Raw genomic sequence first — 22,059 nt, 5'->3', positions numbered from 1 at the left:
CGCAACGGGATTTCTAATGATTTCTATTTAGTTCACTTCAAGTCTAGTGAACTAAATGGCCTTAAGGCATTAGAAAAAGCTAGCCTTATGCTCCATGTCCGAGTGTAGTGGGAACACTTCAGGAAGACTGGAGGAAATTTCATAAAACTCACCCAGTGCCGAAAATACCAGAGGTGGGGTCACGGAACAAAAAAAATGCTACATGCCAGCTAAATGCATGAACTGTGGTGATTCCTCTCATGTAAAAGACGACTGTTCTGTGAAGGAAGATTCTAAGAAATTCAAATGTTCAAATTGTGGTGAAAACTGCAAATCAAATTTTTGGGAATGTTCCCAAACGTTCCCGAACACGTACAAATTCCTCTGCTGTTAACAACGGTTCTAGCCTATATAATGCTAAAGGAAATTTTTGATCATATTAGGCTATCATATCAATTATAGAAATGATCGTCTGGATTGTTCATAGACGTATCAAACATCAAATTCCAACCAAAGTTTTTGAACTTTGGGAGTTTCCGTTAGAAGAAATCGAAGTAACCTACGATGTTCTATGCTATGTACATACAATTGACAACGTCATCTAATGTGATGCTTCACCACTACCGCTGTCCAGTAGCACTCTTTTGGATGGTATATGTATTATTTGTGCCTTGGCCAAAGGAATCTTGTGCGCAATCCGCTCGATCGCATTCTCGATCTGGTTTTTTGTTTGCCTGATTGTGAGACTAATGTGAATAGCTACTCAGCTCCGTTGCTACCCGTTGACTCTCACCACCCCCCGCTTGAGATCTCTCTACCAGCGCTTGTGGTGTGTGACGAACCTATTGAAAGACATGAGGAGCGACCTCTAAACTTTCGAATGATTGATTTTGCGGCCCTTTCGGACTTTTTGCTGGGATGCGATAGCTACTATCATAGATGTCGATGAAATGGCGGAAATTTTTTGTTCCATTTTGAACGATTGGCTTGTTTCGAATGTTCCACGAATTCAGCCGTCAGTTTCGCCTGCTTGGAGTACTCTCCGTTTACGGGATTTAAAACGCACTCGCAATACTCGTCAACGGAAACTACGTCGGCAAACGCCTGGCAACAAACGAAGTTTTCAACAAGCCAGCAATGCGTACCGGTTTTTGAATGCCACTCTCTACAAATCTTACGTATGACGTGTGCAAATGGGTCTGAGAATAAATCCACGGTTTTTGGCGCTTTGTTAACTCCAAACGGAAAAGTGCAGTGATCCCAACGAATGTCTACCTGAACGAAACGACTGCAGCGTCAGCTACAGAGTCATGCCAGTTGTTCGCCAAGCATTTTGCATCCGTATTCGCGACGAATCCCACCTCAAACTTGGAAATCGATCAAGCCACCAGCGGTGTTCCCGCTGATTTTGCTGAGTTTGGACTATTTACTGTAAATCCAGAAATGGTCTCATTGGCTGCAAATAAACTGAAACGTTCCTTTGCCCCTGGTTCTGATGGTTTGCCTGCAGTTATAATATGCCGTTGTATTGCCGCTTTAGCACAACCGTTGTGTGATATCTTCAATCGCTCACTTCAGCAAGCAACATTCCCTCGCATTTGGAAGCAACCGTTTATGACACCCATTTTCAAACGTGGTGATCGTTACAATGTTGTTAACTATCGGGGAATCATGAGTCTCTCAGCTGTCTCAAAATTGTTTGAGATTATAGTGGGTGGAGTTATTCTCGATGTCACAAAAAGCTACATATCCACTGATCAACACGGATTCACGCCCGGACGATCGGTTACCACCAATTTGTTGAATTTTACGTCGAAGTGCATAACAAGTATGGACGAAAAAGCGCAAGTCGATGTAATTTATACCGACCTGAAGGCGGCGTTCGATACAATTGATCATAACATACTGCTACACAAGTTATCTCGTCTTGGAGTTTCTATGCAATTGGTTTTTTGGTTGGAATCCTACCTTACAGAGCGTGTACTTCGAGCGAAGGTTGAGGGTTGTGTGTCTTCGCCGTTTCCAAACAAGTCTGGAGTTCCACAAGGTAGTAATCTCGGACCGTTGCTGTTTATTCTGTTCTTCAGCGATGCTGCTTTGGTTCTGGGTGAAGGATTCAAACTGGTCTTCAACTAGACACAAAAATGACTTTTGATTTACACCGTTCAGCGATCATATCGAAAGCAACGCGACAGTTGGGCTTTATTTCCAAAGCTGCGAAGGATTTTTCGGATCCACATTGTTGGAAGTCATTGTACTGTGCACTTGTCCGTCCAATTTTGGAAAATGTGTCCGTCGTTTGGCATCCTCACCATGTCACGTGGTGCCTAAGGATCGAACGGGTTCAGAAACGGTTCATTCGTCTGGCTTGAGCTACTCTGTTATTGCCAGATCAGCTGTAATTACACAGAGAACCAATAGACGATGCTTGGGACTAGCAATCATTCTCAAAAACTGGTGATCTTAAATTAGGCAATACCAGCGCCGGCCGCGCCCGGACACAGGTCAAGAAAGGAATGGGAAGGATTGTGTTGACATGACACTCGCTTTGATGGAAGCCGAGAACACCTCTGCACTTCCACGAGGAATCACTGGGATGTTGGATAAGAGGGTTGGGTTTGCAGCAGGGTTCGTTTTGGTAAACGATAAGCTGAATTGATGTCCTAACGATCATATAACGCGAAGGAGCTTGGGACTTAACCCACGGTCTTCTGCTCAGTAAGCAAAAACGTTTGCCACTAGGCAGACGAGCACCTTTTTAATCACCGAGTTGCTGTTATTACCATTTAGTCATATTAACAAATAAAACGATTGACAAATCTTGAATGTGGATGGGCCTGAGATTAGACTCATGATGTTCTGCTCAGTAAGCAAAAACGGTTGCTCTAAGGCCACCGAGCCCCTCATATCACATAATACCGTTGCTCAAATTTTTGTATTCATTCAAACCCGGAACCAACGACAACAACGAGTTTCGCAAAATACACGATACACAAGCGATTTTACCATAAATCTCTTGGATATGTAAGGACCTGGGATCGCGTTTTTCTGCTCAGTAAGCAGGCCACTGTAACCGACGATCTTTCAAATCCGAAAACTAAAAACTACGAAAAAGTACTAAGGCCTTCATTAAGTTCCACTTTCACGCGACGTTCAATGTTTCAATTTGCTCTTAACGTATTGTTCAGGCTATAAATAGACCCTTTTCAAAAGTTACGCGAGAAATACGCACAATCGTCGCCTACCTCGCAAAACTGGTTCCAAACGACAACAAAGGCATAAGCAACGATGGATTGTTGAACTTTGCTGGCTGGTGTAGTGCACAGCAAAAGAAATGTAATATCGATCAACGTAATTCAAGCTGATGTATGAAATAATCATGTAATTGTAATTTTGTAATTTATCAGCACACACCCTGGTCGACCACTGTAAACCAATCTGCCGTTAAGCGAGTGTGTACCTATTGAAACCTGGCCGTAGGCCTATGCTAGACCGTATAGCATAACGATCTTCTTCCACTAGCAGGCCTGTTTCTGTTTGCACAGACAGTCCCACTAGTTTCCGATACATTTATAGGGGATAGTAGGAGATTAAAAGAATGGAGAAGAGTTATAGAGGCTTTTTTGTTGTTGTTTTGCTGAAAAGAGAGAAACAGAACTAAACGAAATTACACCTGCTGAAAAAAGATTAGTCTATTATTTTGGTTAGTGATCGTTTGGATTTGGGTCACCCCACGTTGTGTTTAGGTTAGTATAAATAAATAATACTATATAGTCATATAAATCACCACAGCTCATTATCTTCAGCGTTATCGGTTTTTGTTTCTGGATCTTTAGTTGCCTCTGTGATATACTTACTTGCGGCATACTATTTTGGGAGTGTATATGAGCGTGTACCATGTACGGTAGCTCATCTCTCATCGTGATGGTGGGACATAGTAGACAAATTAGAGAGAAAACAAGGAGGTATTAGTATTAGTTATATGTAAACAAACAAAACAAAAGAAGAGAAGAGGAAAGAAGAGCAGAAAAATAAAAAGGGGATAAAGTAGATAACAAAGAAAAGAAACGTAGGCAAATTATTAGAAAAGGCATTATCCGAGACTCAGCAATCAAATGTCACTCCCGCCGAGATCTCAGCGAAACCCCCTCCCCGCCGAGACCCGCGCAGCCGAGCTCGGTAGAAAAAAACTAAGTGTGTAGATAGATTAGTAGGAAAATAAATAAAACTACTTTATGACTCAAAGTGCAATGAATGAGCGTTAGTTTCGGGATCATTTCAGTGCTAGAGTTATGTTAGTTTTGACCCGTAATCAGCCCTGCCGACCCCTCAACATTAGTTGCAGGCAGTGGTTGTTAGATAATGCGGCACTGTAACTTCTACTATTTTAGAGGTATGATTCGTCAAGTTTATACAACTCAATGTTTCAGTTGAGGCAAACTATCTATCTTACAATTACATAAGCAAACCTAAACTTACAATTATATGCAAATGCAAAATGAAACTTGACAAATGATCGTCAATCCCCTTATTCCAGGGCAGGGCCTGACGATTTGAATCTAATTTTGATCAGTGAACGGGCACCATATGGAACATTTTCTCACCATGAACCTATCATTTCCAGCCTATCTGAACTATTTAATAAATGGAAGCCATAACATGGGTTACGCTTTCCCTAAGCGGGCCCTCCGCATCCTGTCTCTGTCTTATCTCAAATACAAAATGCCAATGGTATGAATGTATCTATATATAACTTGGAAATGACGTACAATCAAATAAACCCGTAACCCACTCACTTGATCAGGCTTCAGGCTCTACACTCCAAGTAACCTTTTTTTCAAATTTACCGCAAATTTTGATATTTTACCCATTGAGTGTTGATTAGTCACAATGAAACATTGTGACAGAAGTTGAAGTTACTAGTGTATTAAATAATCTAGGTTCTATTTAGGATTATATCTGAAAAATCCAAATCTGGCCAACGCCCACCCTAAACCTAAACCTGTTCTAATCCACCTGAAATGACTAACGAATGGAAGACTTTGACTACCCAGCCATGCAATAGTCTCATTCCGTGCCTTATGGCAACTTGATGATTCTATTGCGCTTATCTTTTGGCATCACCCAGGGGAGACTTGGTCCTGTACCCAATGCTTAACTTATCTCCATTCCACTCAGCTACTCGCAATTTCTTGTGATATAGTGGGCGGAATATTATTATATGAGACAATTCAATGCAGACGTCTTTCCAAATTTGGCAGATCGACAGGTAATCGGTGAGTTACCACGATAGTTGCTATTCAACAACTCGACAACGTCCCATCGTCAACGCCTGCTATGAGAATTTCCCATTGCAGACGCCAACGAAATGACGTCATCGAGCTATCGATCAACTACCCTGGTTATCGCCTGGTACTTTATAGCACGATGCTAGGAGGCGAACCGGAAGAATCGATGAGCTACCTCCCCCCATAAACGGTTCATTCGTCTGGCACTGAGAAACTTGCCGTGGAGTGATCCTGACAATTTGCTGCCGTATCCTGATAGATACCGACTGTTGGGCTTAGACAAACTGAAACAACGACGGAAAGTACAGCAATCGTTGCTTATTGCTAAGCTGTTGAATGATGAAACTGATGCCCCCGACCTGCTTGCGATGTTGAACTTTCGTGTGCCGAGCAGATCTCTTCGGAATACAACGCTACTGCAACCAAGTTTTCACAGAATCATGTTTGGGAACAACGAACCAATCTCAGCGTGTATTCGTGCGTTTACGGCTGTCGAAGAGTTTTTCGAGTTCAATGAACCAACCGAAAGTTTTACAAATCGGATTAAGTCTGTGTTAAATTAGCTCTAATTTTATTCATTAGGACTAAATTGTCAGATGAATTATTTTAAATACAAATACAAATACAAATATTGTCTACTGTACCTTAGCAACCTACGTAGCAACAGTAGTTGTTGAATCGAAATAAATTTTCAATAGTCTTTAGCCACTCGAGCCGAGCGGACATATTTCTTTTACTCTGCGAAAAGGTTATGGGTCCAGAACTGGTCATAGCCGGAAGAAAGAAGTTTCTTAAAGTAGTGAAAAATTAACCTAAGATGTAATCAAGTGAAGTCGGAAGCGGTGCTGGAACTCCTCCAGAAACGGAGCTGGAGTGCCAACCGCTGGGAACGGACGAACCAGTGGAGACGGCATGCCGTTTATCGAAAAGCTAAAGGGTCGCGAAAATTACACGACGTGGCTTTCGCCATAAAAATGACACTCATTTGCGAGGGATCCTGGTGCTCTGTGTCGCCACGGGACGGCCAGGAAGTCGACCGAGAGCTTAGTTTTCGGGCGTTGGCCACCATCTGTTTGATCCTGGAGACGACAAATTACAGTCTGGTCCAGGACGCGACTAATGCCAAGGAAGCGGAATGCTTTTCAGGATAACGGTCTGACGCAAAAAATCGGGTTGCTGAGGAAGCTAACGTCGATCCGGTTGGACAATTGCGGTAGCGTGCAATCGTACGTCGACGAGTTGATGCCCACGGCACACAAACTTACAGGAATCGGTTTCAAGTTCGATTGATTCATGGCTTGCTGCGTTGCTGCTGATGGGAATCCCGGAACATTACGAACCCATGACTATGGCGACTTGAGGCATCGGGTACTGCGTTGACGTCTGACGCAAATAAGGCAAACATTTTGCAGACGTAAAGGTGCAAAGCGGACCGAACAATGGCAGCGGAGACGGTGCGTTATACTCTATCCAAAATCGAAGCGCCGTGGCGGCAACGGAGTGACAGGGCATTTTGCAACAAAATGTCCACAGAAGCAAAATCCTCCAAGAACGTTTGGTAAAGCTTTGTGTAGCGTTTTTGAGATAGGCGATGTAAGCGCCTCGGAGTGGTACTTCGATTCTGGTGCCACATGTCACATGTCCCGAAGTGACAACGATTTTGTGAAGCAACAAGAATTGTCGCGTTCTGTGGGAACGAAGTCGGTCGCGAAGGGACTGGTCAATCTCGAGCTGTGTAAAGGCCCCATCGAAGTTCAAGAAGGGCTGCACATTCTGGAACCACTAAATCATATCGATCAGCAAAATTTGTCGGAAGGGATTAACGGTAGTCTTCAATGCAGAGAAATGTGAAGTACTCGAAGGTGATGGCAACGTGATTGCATCGGGTACAAGCTCAATCGGAGGAACGAGGGATCGTTACTTACAACGAGCACAAGCATCTGGCACAGACGACTGGGACACCTCAACCATCAAAGCTTACGAAACGATCCCCGAATGCATTGCTTGTATCGAGGGTAAGCATACACGTAATCCAAGCCGAAGGGCTGCTGGATTTAGTCCACTCCGACTTGGTTGGTCCTATCGAGGTCCCTTCACTAGGTGGAAGTCGTTTCATCATGATGTTCATCGACGATGCGAGTCGTAAGGTCTGCCTGTATTTTCTGGACAGAAAAAATGAAGTATTCGAAGCATACATGAAGTTCAAGTCCATGGCCGAAAGGCAGACCGGGCGGAAGCTGAAAGTTTTGAGGACGGACAATGGGACCGAAAACGTCAATGTACCGTTCAGAAGCAGCATGGAGAAGGATGGAGTGCGTCACCAAAAACACACCTCAGCAAAACGGTGTAGCGGAGCGGATGAACCGGACGCTTATCGTGAAGGCCAGAAGCATGCTGAACGATTCACGTCTCCCGTAGGAATTTTGGGCCGAGACGGTTTCTACGGCACCGTACCTCGTAAACAGGAGTCCAACGAAGTCCCTTGAGATGACACCGGTGGAAGCATGGACCGGTAAGAAGCCAGATCTGAGACATTTGCGAATTTTCGGATCGTTAGTACTGGTCCACGTACCGAAGCAAAGGAGGAAGAAGTTCGACACGAAATCCCAAAAAGCAGTTTTCGTTCGATACGCCGCCGATATCAAGGGATATCGGGTATATGATCCGGTCAAGCGTGACATCCAAATCAGCCGTGACGTGATTGTGATTCAAGAAGGCGAACCGCAGGATTTGCTCGAGCTCGTCGAAAAAAAATTGCAACAGGTGCAGTTTATGGAGCTGTATACGATCGAACAACCAAGTATGGGTAGCAACGACATCATTAAAGATACGAAGATGCCGCCAGCGAGGATGCCGACAACGAGCCTGCGCTCCCGCTGCAATCTGATAGACCAGCTGAAAAGCAAGGGTTTAGGCACAGTGGTCGGGAGCGCCGATTTCTAGGCAAGTATTCCGATTATGTTACTTATAATAACTAGTAAAGTTGTTTCACCCTGCCCTCACCGATACAATCCGAGATGCCGTTTGATGACCCCGAAAGCTACAAGGACGTGATCAATGGACCGGACCGCGAACAGTGGATCGCGGCCATGCGTGAAGAAATCACTGCTTTGGAAGAAAACGAAACGTGGGAGTTGACGAACCTTCCAAGCGATCGTAAGCCTATTCGGAACAAGTGGATCTTCAAAACAAAGCAAAGAGCAACTGGTGAAATCGAGCGGTACAAGGCTCGTCTGGTCGTGAAAGGGTGCTCGCAGCGGTCAGGCATTGATTTTGACGAAGTGTATTCCCCGGTGGTACGGTATTCCACCGTCCGATACCATCTGGTGCTGGCAGTGAAGCACGACTTGGATGTGGAGCAGATGGATGCGTTCCTTCAAGGGAAGCTAACGGATGAAGTCATCTTTATGAACCTACCGGAAGGGTTTGCTGGTAATTCGAAGGAAGTCTGTCTTTTGCGAAATGCACTATATGGCCTCAAACAATCCAGCGCTGTGTGGAACAACCAGCTGGATGAAGCGCTAAAGGAGTTTGGACTGGAGCGGAGCCACCATCTAGGTCGACGATTTCTTAATCTTCACCAACGATGCCAAGTTAAAGCGGAAGTTGAAGATTTTCCTCGCCAATCGCTTCAAAATGAAAGACCTTGGCGAAGCGACTTTCTGTCTGGGATTGGAGATCACACGAGATAGGAAGAACGGAAAGCTGTGGGTAGATCAGGAGCACTACATCGACAGCATTTTGCGACGGTTCAATCTGGCGAACTGTAATCCAGTCTCCACACCAGCGGAGGCTAGTGTCAAACTGAACTGAAGAAGTCTCACTTATCTGGCGCAGGCGACGCGGCCAAACATCAGTTTTGTGGTTAACCAAGTTATCCAATTCAACAGCAATCCCGGACTTAGCCATTGGAATGCTGTCAAACGCATCGTCCGGAACCTGCGAGGTACTAGTTCAATTCGGCTGACATACTCAAAGGAGCACTGCGAGGATTTGGTTGGCTACACAGATGCCGATTGGGGAGGAGATCCAGATTCCAGGAAATCTACAATCGGTTATGTTTTCACGTTCATGGGAGGAGCGGTGTCTTGGAATGTTAAGCGACAATCAACAGTGGCGCTATCCACATGCGAAGCGGAATGCATCGCGCTTTCTCGCACTACCCAGGAAGCATTATGGTGGCACCATTTCCAGTCACAGATTTTTGGTATGCAAGGGATTTCGATCCGGTGTGACAATCAATCAGCCATCTGTATCGCACGTAATCAAGACTACAATCCCAGAACCAAACATCTAGACATCAGGTATCATTTCGTCAAAAATGTGCTAGAAAGAGGAGTCGTCGAGCTGGAATATGTTAGCACCAAACGGCTGATGACTCAGAAGCTGGAAGAATTCAAGATATTATTAGGATTCGTAGCTTAGGAAGGAGTGTTAGAAGAGATCGAGGTAACCTACGATGTCCTATGCTTTGTACATATTGCCTTATAGACTACTGTACCTTAGCAACCTACGTAGCAACAGTAGTTGTTGAATCGAAATAAATTGTCAATAGTCTTTAGCCACTCAACCCGAGCGGACTTATTTCTTTTACTCTGCGAAAAGTTTCTGTAGAAGCAATATTTGGACAACCTACTTTTATAGCTACCTATTTTCCATTCCAATTCGTAGGCCAGCAAAAAAGTGTGACCTTCAGAAACTTACCCGTCATAGGTCTAAATTCCTCATTATTGGTGATTTTAATGCAAAACACCGCTCATGGAATAATGCTCATAGCAATTCCATTGGAGATATTCAGTGTGTTGATTGTTCTGCAGGTACACTATTCAATATCCAAACAGCCCAACATGCTTTTCTTCAGAAAGAACTCCCTCAACTATTGATTTGGTCTTAACTGATTCATGTCAACTTTGTAGCCAATTGGTTACCCATGCTGACTTCGGTTCTGATCACCTTCCAGTAACTTTTGAAATATCCCAAGAAATAATTTCTGATTCCAATAGCTCAATTACCATAGACCCTACATTTATGGAATATAACTTTGATCGAAATATGTATATATAATAATATACTTCTATAATTGAAGCAAGAGCTGCCTCAGTACCAAATTGCGAGGTTAAATTCGGTTCAATTATTTTGGAAAACGATCTTCTGCTCTTCATCCATCTCAAAAATGTCCACACGCGATCCTGCCATGAAAATTATTTGGCGGGATTTTCAAAAACAAATTAAAACGTGATTTTTTGTCCTGAGAAACAAAACTTTAGAAAATTAAGTATTGAAATTAGACCCGAGTTCCAAGTCCTTTTGGAAACTCACAAACTGCTATTCCAGCGTAGTAAAATTTGGATAACAAATTCGGAGAAAGCTCAGAAAGTTGCTAAGTAATTCGAGAGTTCTCATAATTTCAGTTTGGGTCTTACTAGTCCTATTGAAAATCAAGTGGCTCGGGATTATCTGAATATTTCCTCTAGGGAACATACTTTTGAAGATTCCTGGGGGACTGATTTGGGCAAAGTAAGATCTATAACTAAAAAGTTTCAAAATATGAACGCTGCAGGTGATAATCGAATTTTCTATATGCCCATCAGAAACTCCCAGAGAGTACTTTGTCTTTCTTGGTCAAACTAATTAACAGATGTTTCCATTTGGCATACTTTCCTGATGAATGGAAAAATGCAAAAGTTGTTCCAGTTTTGAAGCCGGATAAAAATCCAGCTGAAGCTTCTAGCTACCGTTCAATAAGTTTGCTTTCTTCAATAAGTAAACTTTTTTAAAAGATAAAGCAGACCCGTACTTGTCAATAACAACTACAGTGATCCATGCACGTAAACAAAACTTAATCGATAATTGTTCTTCGATACTTACATGCCCAGGATCCCATCTCGCGCAGCTTCACGCCGGAACCGAACAGCTTCGGTCCGAGCAGGTTCTCGTAGATCCATGGGAACACCTTCCGCAGTAGCTGCACCGAAACGATGAAAACGCACACCCCACCGAAAATGTCGTATGCGTTGACCATTTTTTTCCTCGTTGGTAGAATTTTGACTGGCTGGAAATTCGCTCCGGAACGCACCTTGTTTTCCGATCCGATTATTGCAGCAACGGGAAAGAAACAGAATACAAACACTATTCTTAGAGCAATTTTTGATTATCACAGTCGAACCATTCACGAAACACTCATCGCCGTGCGATAACTACGTGATAAGCCGGAAAATAAAACGACAACGGAGCGAAATCTAGAAAAGGTACCTTTGCGACCCGATAAGAGCGAAGCGAGATTGAACACTAACGAAACTCGCCACCTAACAATTCCAGTGACCTGGAGAGCGCGCGATCGTGGTTGACGTCGTCGCCGAGCAACACTACAGATATAAACCTAACCGATTGCTTCGATAGTGCGCACACACCGATGGAACTTTCTTAACTTTTCCGTCTGTCTGGAATCACATGAACGTGCTGGATTGGAATGATAATACAGGCGCACAGGGAGGATTATTCTAGAACCCGGAGTTCTTATCAGTGGCGACGAAGGTGTGCAACGAACACTAAAGCGAAACCCACACGTATCCAATATATTGGCAATAACACACAGGACACTGAACTATTGTTAATACCGATGTAATTGACAATACGATTATTGTCAATAAAAGCAATCGTGTAGGGTCCACTTAATGTTAACCGACTTCGAACTGTGTCCGCTAGTAGCGCTACCCGATTACTAAAGGCGTTTCAACTGGCGACGTTGCGTTGCGGAGGGCAGAGTCTACTTTCGCCCAAAAAAATGATTTTTTTTTATTTTCGGTGGAAGTGGTTGGTTTTCGTAACAAAACCGGACTGGAGAGACAGTCGATTTAAAAATCACATCAAAATACAGCTGCACTACTACGAATGAGCGTCGTCGTCGTGTCAACTCCGAAAGCGTGGTGCGGTGCTTGGGACTTGGGAGAAATTATTGTGCGACGAATGACACATAGTAGCAGTAGGTTGGTTCAGTAACAATAGGTCACCAATACCAGTTCAGCCTCAAAACGTCGCGAAGGGAGGGGGGGGGGGGGGGGAGGGAACATCTGTGCATAACTAAAAAATCCATGTAATTAACAGATTTTGCTCACTCACTACCAGTTTTCGTTCAACATAAATATTGGACAACCGAACGCGGATGAAAGTGAATTTGATGGGGGCTTACCTGTGCGATGTTTAGGTTGAGGGGCGACGACTACGAAGATGATGATGGATAGTCCACTGCACACAATGCAACGCGAAGCGAAAACGCAATCGATCGCGGCGGCGTTGATTCGAAGAAACGAAGAAAGCAGATAAAACGGAAAAGCTCTTTTCGTCTCGTCTGTTTTGTTGTTGTTTTCCTGTTGGTTTGGTGCACCACACCGGGGAGGTTATGTCACTCAAAAAATATATATGGGGAACCTTTTCGCTCGCGGTCTTGATATTGAACTCTCGTAGTCGCTAGTAACTGCTGCTAGGGCTACACTACACAACGCAGTGCGGTTTCACTTGCTGCCCATAAACGTAAGCTCGATTGGGTGACGAATACAGACAAGATTTCCCCCTACTTTCATTGATTACGGCAGGCTATGACGATCCGTTTTTGCCCCTTGATGATGTTGGTATTTATGTGTAGATAGATGAGTTTGTCGGTTAGTATTGAAATTTAGTGCCGTTTTAATATGTAACTCATTTAAATACTCCTGCGAGCAAATTATATCTGCAATGAGCAAGTCATGTAATCGAGTGCATCATTATAGCACGCAGTATTCCACATTCACAAAAATTTCTACTCTAAATGCGCATGCGCGCGAGAAATACAACACGGTTCCTGTGATTTTTATGCAGTGTCGCGATGCTGTCTCGCGTTGTTTGCTGTCCCCCTTAAATTCAAACATTAACAGTTCACATCTCTATTTCATGAAAATAAAATATTCACTTCGAGCAGGGTTGCTTCCACTCACTTCGCTATAAACAATCAGTGAACAGTCAACAAAAGTCAGAAAAACTGCGCGAATTTGGATCGAAAGTAAATTCATTTGACAATGAAAGACGAAATGAACACGAGTCAAGCCAAAAAAAAAAAACAGCACGAAAACTGATCGAAAGTGATTCTGTTGATATTAACCACTTCATTCGAGCAGTTAAAATGACGTTTACTACCACTCGAACTTTGAAATAAAACATTATTTTGAGATTTTTTTCTACTAGACCCACGAGAAAAGTAACCAAAATTTGTGCGTTTCATTAAAAAATAGAAATTAGTTGGTCCAGTTTTGTGAAATCGCTGGTAGAGAGTCACACCAAAACTGCTTGATAAAGTGGTCAATTGAAGGGGATCTGCTCGAAGAGAAGACAGAATTGGCGTTGACGGTGTAGCTCTTTACTCCTATGGTAAAATCCATAAGTAAACGGAAAACTGTGCGTGAAACATGGTGGACTTTGCTATCCTTTCACTCCATCGAAGAAGATACGATTTTTCGACAGTGCCGTCAACGCCAATGAATTTCAATTGAAAGTGATAGTTCACAGCTTCGTCGTCGCTTGACGATTTTAGAATGGAAGTGAACTTGTTGGGCCCTGGCCTAGAGTCGGTGTATAATGAGTCACGCCAAGAGTGAAGCCACGTCTACCAATTGAACCTAGGGGCAAGACAGCTGTACTTAGAGTAAATATATTTGCTGCGAGTTAATTTGGGCTACAAAATGGTGAGTTGACAACCTGGAAGGAGCGGAATACCTAGCCCTGGTCCTCACAAGTTCCTACTTCACGCCTCCTTGAGTCATATGATAACAAAAGACTACCAGCTGAAACATGGACACAGCTGGTTGGCGTAGCCTGGGCAATGTTGCCAGTCCGGCAATAGCAAAGTGAAGAGGTGCGACGCGAACACTGGCGCGGTAACCATAGTACGGTGATAGAGGAAATGCTTCACCAAACCTGAGCGTCTGCTCACCATGGAGGTGCGGCTCAAAACGGCGTCTGTTCTCCATGTTAGGAGCGGCTGATCACCGTCCTAGTGCCAGCGTGGGACTCTAAACAGAGCTGTGCACGATGGTCCCCCGGCGAGACAGGGGGTTGGGGCAGGCCCAACAAGCCACCCTGGAAAAAAAAACAAAGTTGCAAATACCGAAGAAAGAAATACGGATCGGAACAATCGGCACAGACCTACGCGACGAAATAAGGACTACGATTGGAAACTCGGAACATGGAACTGCAAATCGCTCAGCTTCCCGGGTTGCGATAAAGGGTGATACGGTCAAAATTTGGTCAAGGGAAAACGCGTGTAAATCGGTGAAATCGTTTATTTAAAAAATCAAATTAAATTTCTTTTTCAAGTTCGATTAGTATAAAATTCAGGAAAAATATTCAGTTTGGCTTCTGCTTTTCCAAATCCGAATTGCCGGGCCTTACGCTTGACCCCTGCCATCAGATTTTGTACAGCCACCTTGTCCACCTTCTTCGCCGCAGAAAGCCAGTTTGCCTTGAACTGCTGCTCGCCCTTAGCAGTTTTTGGTCTTCTTTAGGTTCCGCTTGACAATAGCCCAGTATTTCTCAATTGGGCGGAGCTCTGGCGTGTTGGGAGGGTTCTTGTCCTTGGGAACCACCTGCACGTTGTTGGCGGCGTACCACTCCATGGCCTTTTTACCGTAATGGCAAGATGCCAAATCCGGCCAAAACAGTACGGAACAACCGTGTTTCTTCAGGAAAGGCAGCAGACGTTTATTCAAACACTCTTTCACGTAAATTTCTTGGTTGACAGTCCCGGAAGCTATGAAAATGCTGCTTTTCAAGCCACAGGTACAGATGGCTTGCCAAACCAGATATTTCTTTGCGAACTTTGACAGTTTCATGTGCTTGAAAACATCTGCTACCTTTCCCCTTCCTTTTGCCGTATAAAACTCCTGTCCCGGAAGCTGCTTGTAGTCGGCTTTGACGTAGGTTTCGTCGTCCATTACCACGCAGTCAAACTTCGTCAGCATCGTCGTGTACAGCCTCCGGGATCGCGCTTTGGCCGTCGTATTTTGTTTATCATCGCGATTTGGAGTCACTACCTTCTTGTAAGTCGATAGTCCGGCTCGTTTTTTGGCTCGATGCACGGTTGTAGACGATACACCCAGCTTATTTGCGGCATCTCGGAGCGAGAGGTTAGGGTTTCGCTTGAAACTACCGGCAACTCTCTTTGTCGTCTCAGCGGCTTCCGGTTTTCGATTTCCCCCCGATCCAGACTTCCTGGCTGTCGACAAACGTTCCCCAAACACTTTAATTACATTTGTAACGGTTGATTTGGCAACTTTTAGCGATTTTGCCAACTTTGCGTGCGAGTAGCTCGGATTTTCGAGATGCGCGAGCAAAATTTTGATACGCTGCTCTTCTTGCTTGGACGGCATTTTGACAACTGAAGAGTGAATTCCAAAATCAAAATAGGAGCAACATTCTACACACACACACACCTTCAAAATGAGGGGTGTTCAGGTTTTTTAAATGCAAAAAAAAAAACGCAACTTCGAAGTCGTAGCACTGTAGGAACTTTGCTGGACGGGACAAAAGGTATGGAAAAGCGGGCATCGAGCGGCTACTTTCTACCAGAGCTGTGGCACCACCAACGAGCTGGGAACCGGCTTTGTAGTGCTGGGTAAGATGCGCCAACGCGTGATTGGTTGGCAGCCGATCAACGCGAGGATGTGCAAGTTGAGGATTAAGGGCCGTTTCTTCAACTACAGCATCATCAACGTGCACTGTCCACACGAAGGGAGACCCGACGACGAGAAAGAAGCGTTCTATGCGCAGCTGGAGCAGGTGTACGACGGCTGTTCGCAACGGGACGTCAAAATCGTCATCGGCGACATGAACGCTCAGGTAGGACGGGAGGCAATGTATAGACCGGCAATCGGGCCAAACAGCCTGCATGCCGTATCGAACGACAACGGCCAACGATGCGTGAACTTTGCAGCCTCCCGGGGTATGGTAGTTCGAAGTACCTTTTTCCCCCGCAAGGATATCCACAAAGCCACCTGGAGATCACCTGACCAACACACAGAAAACCAAATCGATCACGTTCTAATCGACGGGAAATTCTTCTCCGACATTATCAACGTCCGCACTTACCGCAGTGCGAACATAGATTCGGACCACTACCTAGTTGCAGTATGCATGCGCTCAAAACTCTCGACGGTGCATAACACACGTCGAAGTCGAACGCCACGACCCAACATTGAGCAACTACGGGACACCGGAGTTGCCCAGGACTACGCGCAGCAGCTGGAAGTTGCACTACCCACGGAAGAGCAGCTTGGCGCAGCTTCTCTTGAAGATGGCTGGAGGGACATCCGTTCAGCCATAGGTAGTACTGCTGCAGCGGCACTAGGTACTGCAATCCCGGACCGAAGAAATGACTGGTTTGACGGCGAATGCAAACTGTTAGTAGAGGAGAAGAATGCAGCACGGGCGAGAATGCTGCAACACCGCACGAGATTGAATGTGGAGCGATACAGACAAGCGCGGAACAGACAAAACTCGGTTTTCCGAAGGAAGAAGCGTCAGCAGGAAGACCGAGATCGCGAGGCGATGGAAAATCTGTACCGCGTAAACGACATACGGAAGTTCTACGAGAAGCTAAATAGTTCGCGCAAAGGCTACGTGCCGCAAGCCGATATGTGCAAGGACTTGGACGGTAATCTTCTCACGAACGAGTGTGAGGTGATTGAGAGGTGGAAGCAGTACTATGACGAGCACCTCAACGGTGAAGCAGCAGAAAACGAAGGTGGCACGGCAACAGACCTTGGAGCACGCGCAGAAGACGACAGGCTACCGGCCCCTGATCTTCAAGAAGTTGAGGAGGAGATCGGTCGGCTGAAGAACAACAAAGCAACTGGTGTAGATCAACTACCAAGTGAGCTATTGAAATACGGTGGTGAAGCACTGGCTAGAGCGCTGCACTGGGTAATTGCCAAGATTTGGGAGGAGGAGATATTACCGGTGGATGGAAGGTGTCGTATGCCCAATCTACAAAAAGGGCGACAAGTTGGATTGCTGCAACTACCGCGCGATCACACTGCTGAGCGCCGCCTACAAGGTACTCTCCCAAATTCTATGCCGCCGTCTGTCACCATATGCAAGAGAGTTCGTGGACCAAATTTTCGCGATTCGGCAGGTTCTGCAGAAATGCCGCGAATACAACGTGCCCACACATCATTTGTTTGGCAGATTATGCACGAGTACGGATTTCCGGATAAACTGACGCGATTGGTCAAGGCGACGATGGATCGAGTGATGTGCGTTGTTCGAGTATCGGGGACACTCTCGAGTCCCTTTGAATCTCGAAGGGGGTTACGGCAGGGTGATGGACTTTCGTGTCTGCTGTTCAACATCGCGTTAGAAGGTGTGATCAGAAGAGCTGGGATAGACACGAGTGGCACGATATTCAGGAAGTCCATCCAGCTCCTTGGTTTCGCCGATGACATTGACATTATGGCACGGAACTTTGAGATGATGGCGGAAACGTACATCAGACTGAAGGCTGAAGCTAGACGGATTGGACTTGCCATCAACGCACGAAGTTGACTGTCTACAAGACACTGATTAGACCGGTGGTCCTTTACGGCCACGAGACCTGGACTATGCTCGTGGAGGACCAACGCGCCCTTGGTGTTTTCGAACGGAAGGTGTTGCGTACCATCTACGGTGGAGTGCAGATGGATGACGGAACGTGGAGGAGGCGAATGAACCACGAATTGCACCAGCTGCTGGGAGAACCATGCCGCACGACGACCCAGTGAAAATGGTTCTAGAAAGCGACCCAACAGGAACAAGAAGAAGAGGCGCGCAGCGGGCAAGGTGGATCGACCAAGTAGAAGGTGACCTGCGGACCCTTCGCAGACTACGAGGCTGGCGAACTGTGGCCATGGATCGAGTAGAGTGGAGACGACTTCTTCGGACAGCAGAGGACAACAAGGCCTTAGCCTGATTGGTAAGGTAAGTAAGCGAGTTAATTTGAGTTACTCACATTTTCTCAAAAACGAACAAAGTAGTCTCGATTTTCTGATCAAAGAAAATATCGTCGGACAGCATATTTGGTTTTCAATATAAACACAGTTTTCAAGCATTAAAATATCCAAGGCAGTTTTCGTTGAAGATTTTTGATGATGTGGTTGTGTTATTTCATGTTGGTACTCGACCAGAGATTTTAGAAGTTTCTGCCCTGTGAACATAAATAGCTTATCTCGCACAGTCTGTGAAAGATACCTCTCTAATTCCAGACATGAGGAAATCCAACATAAATATTGAGGTATATCGTGACAAGTACAACTAGGTTCAAAAGTTTCAATAACGTGTAACTTTTCGTCTGTAACGGCAAGTACAGTAGCAAGAAACTCCTCGAGCTGGGTCTCAGGGTCGGCTTATTACTTGGTAGTCCAAGGGACTTCGTGAACAAGATGTGCAGTGTACGGTTCCCTGACTAGAAATTATTGCGGAGTATGAACTGAAAGGATATGGATTGGTGGGGAAACTATGGTTTTTATTGTGAAAAGACTGTCCATTTCTGATTTATAGGTTAGTTTTATTACGCAATCTACTGTTTGTTTTAGTTGGGATTTTCTTCGATATGTACCACTGCTACCTTCCTGCTGATGCCGACGATTTGGCGACGCACTGCAAGTACTCGCTGCTACTACTGTCGACGAACGGTGACTGGTGTTTTCCGAACCGATGGGGAATGGTGGTTTAACTGCACGCCGGTTTGGCGGGGCTTGTCAGGCGTCGTCCCTCGTTGGCAAGGATTGACACGGCCTAGGACGACATCGATACCGTGCCAAACAGGGGAATGCTCCTTTTCGTTTAGGGGAACGTCATCGAGTTTCAAACCTCCTTCGGGATCAGTCGAACCAGAGGTTGGAATTAGTCCTTGATTTTTAGGCGAAGTATAGCTTGATCCACTATGCCGAACCGAGTGGTCTGATTGAGCCTGACCAGTTCAAAATGGAGGGATCTGGTAAATAACACACGAACGCCTGATACATGTAACCGTTCTATTACAAACTTTCAATTCGATGTTTTCTTAATTGCATCATGTGATCGATCCTTCAGGTAAATTTAAACTATAGCGATGAAACCTACTGGGAAGACGACACGGCCATGCTTAACGGTCGATTGTTGAATAAGGTGGCATGGCCACAACAAAATGGTGACACGGAGTCACGGGGTGATGGGGTAAAGGGTCCTGCGATGCTCAGCGAAGGCCATCGTTCACTTTTAAACAGGCGAGCGTGTAGACCCTGCAGGGCCACTGTCCTCCTTCACGAGGAACAATTGGAGGTCCGAGACTCGCCAACCACTGGACAGGACACCGCTCTCGAGCAGACGGCCCTAATCGCTAAGGAGAAATTCCCTTCCCGGTTTGACAGAATGTGGCCTTGCCTTCGTCGACCGGCTTTATCTGAAGCAAGCGCTTGTGCATCGGGACCAGCTCCACAATTCGTCATACCAAGCCCATCACCAAAAAACTATCGCACGACAGCCAACGAACGGTAGACGCGCTAGTCAGACCGCCATCGCCGTATTCGCCGGTAGACCAGCCGGTAGACCAGGTACCCGCTGCCGTGGCAGTCAGATTGAGGTGTGTCATATCCCTTAGCACGTTTCTTTTTGTTTCGCCATTTTGAGATTTGAACTCGTGACTTTGGCGTGAGAGGCATGGATGCTAACAAAAAAAAAAGCGGAACTAGTTAAATTAGTTAATTATCTAATCTAATAGTTCATTAGCTCCAGGGCCCTTGAACATCATATATTTGGATTGTCCCCAGGAGGATTGTCCGCAGGAGTATTTTTCGAAGAACGATTGTACCCAGGAAGATTGTTCGAATAAGGATTGTCCGCAGGAAGATTGTTCAAAGGAGGATTGTCCACAGGAAGTTTGCTCGGGAGAAGGTTGTTCGAAGGATTGTTCGGAGGAGGATTGTCCGAAAGAAGATTGTTCGGGAGAAGATTGTACGAAGGAGAATTGTCCGCAGGAAGATTGTTCGGAGGAGGATTGTTCGAAGGAAGATTATCAGCAGGATTGTCCGCAGGAATATTGTCCGCTACCGACGAGTCGAGGAGAAAGATTATCCGGAGGAAGAGGATTGTCCGCGGGAGGATTGTTCGAAAGAGGATTGTTCGAAGAAGGATTGTCCGCAGGAGAATTGTTCGCAGGAAGATTGTCGACAGGAAGATTGTTTGGAGGAGGATTGTCCGCAGGAGGATTGTTCCAAGGAGGATTGTCCGCAGGAAGATTGTTCAGAAGAAGATTGTCCACAGGACGATTGTCCGCAGGAAGATAGTTCGGAAGAGGATTGTCCGTAGGAGGATTGTCCACAGGAAGATTGTTCGAAAGAGGGTTGTCCGCAGAAGGATTGTTCGAAAGAGGATTGTCCGCACGAAGATTATTTGGAGGAAGAGAATTGTCCGCAGCAGTGATGGCAAAGTTCATCAATGTTCCCTATGACTCGCGAACTTTTCCCTTGGTGAACTTCGTGAAATATCGCGAACTTTTCCAACACTGGTCCGCAGGAAGATTGATCAGAGGAAGATTGTCCACTGGACGATTGTCCGCAGGAAGATAGTTCCAGGAAAGATCTTCAGAGACAATCAATGACGTTCAAGGAAAACGTTGGGGAACGACACTCATCCTGATGCATGTTGCTTCAAAAAAGATATGGCAACACTGTGACGGCATGCACTGTACACAAACATCATCCTCTGATCGAATGGAACCTCAGACCATTCAAAACAAAAGACCGAAATCGCTTTTTCGAATGATAGCTGCAACCGGATGACGGTTGTTTTGAAATCAGATGATTTTCCTCTCGAATACTGGATGAAACTTGTTATGAGAAGGGATAGGGCCTTCAGTTGAAATGCGTAATGCTCTCTGCAGAATGACTGTCATACTAAATGAAAATGCATATGGTATTGGTTCAGCCCCATAACGCAAATCATTCAAAACGATGATGTAAATAATTCTATCGAACGTCATTTGCTGATCTGAGCTGACAAACGAGGTGGAAGCATATGCATCGCTATCAAAGCTGTTACGAACAAAGGTAAAGGATGAAAACCAATGTTTTGCTAATTCGTGGTGGAGGAGGTTTTCTCCACCACAATTTTTTTTGTATCCATGATGGAATGGCTTATTGTGGCTGTTCAGTATGGAATTGTACATAATCAAATAATAAATCTAATTACAAGCACTTACATGTCACACTATTCTTAAATGTTTGTCCTCTGAGTGCCGTATGTTTTATAGCTAATTTTCAAACGAAAATCATCCTGTATTTGGATGACAGTCATATGGACGTTCATCATCTGACGACGAATTCAACCATAAGAAAATCATCCGAAATTCGAATGCATATTGTTAAAGGGCTCGAGCAATGCAATAATCATTCGAAGTATTGCGGATGTTTTGGTTCAGTGTGCGAGCGGAATTGAAAGAATTTTCGGAATAGACAGAAAGATCAACAGGGATATTCAGGATATACTGAAAAATCGAATAAGGATGTCTGGAGAAAAAAAGTTCTGACTGATGTTCTGAATATATAAGCAGAATTTTATGGATAAATTTGATGGGGATACAGGATGCATCCGAATGTATCGTTCCCCCTGGAACATATAAAGAGCTTCAGAGTTCCGGATAATCTTCTTCCTCCACGTACTCCTTGACTCGTCGGTAGCAGACAATTCTCCTTCAAACAATCCTCATGCGGACAATCCTCCTTTGAACAATCTTCCCGCGGACAATCATCTG

At 45.0% G+C, this 22,059-nt stretch overlaps 1 protein-coding gene across 1 annotated transcript in view; it reads right to left on the bottom strand.

Annotated features, from left to right (window-relative positions):
- Positions 1-12,729, bottom strand: part of spidey — a 45,310-nt gene extending 32,581 nt beyond the window's left edge. The window contains exons 1-2 of the mRNA XM_065223206.1: positions 12,457-12,729; positions 11,136-11,343 (exon numbers count right to left, since the gene is read on the bottom strand). Of these exons, the coding sequence (XP_065079278.1) occupies positions 11,136-11,289 (154 nt within the window). The 5' untranslated portion in view covers positions 11,290-11,343; positions 12,457-12,729. The remainder of the gene's footprint in view (positions 1-11,135; positions 11,344-12,456) is intronic.
- Positions 12,730-22,059: the final 9,330 nt, after the last annotated feature.

This window comes from Ochlerotatus camptorhynchus, unplaced genomic scaffold (assembly GCF_037179485.1).
Source record: "Ochlerotatus camptorhynchus isolate MF236.1 unplaced genomic scaffold, CSIRO-AGI_Acam_v1.1 ptg000185l, whole genome shotgun sequence".
In the NCBI taxonomy this organism is placed as follows: domain Eukaryota; kingdom Metazoa; phylum Arthropoda; class Insecta; order Diptera; family Culicidae; genus Ochlerotatus; species Ochlerotatus camptorhynchus.
This window is presented reverse-complemented; position numbering and strand designations above follow the sequence as displayed.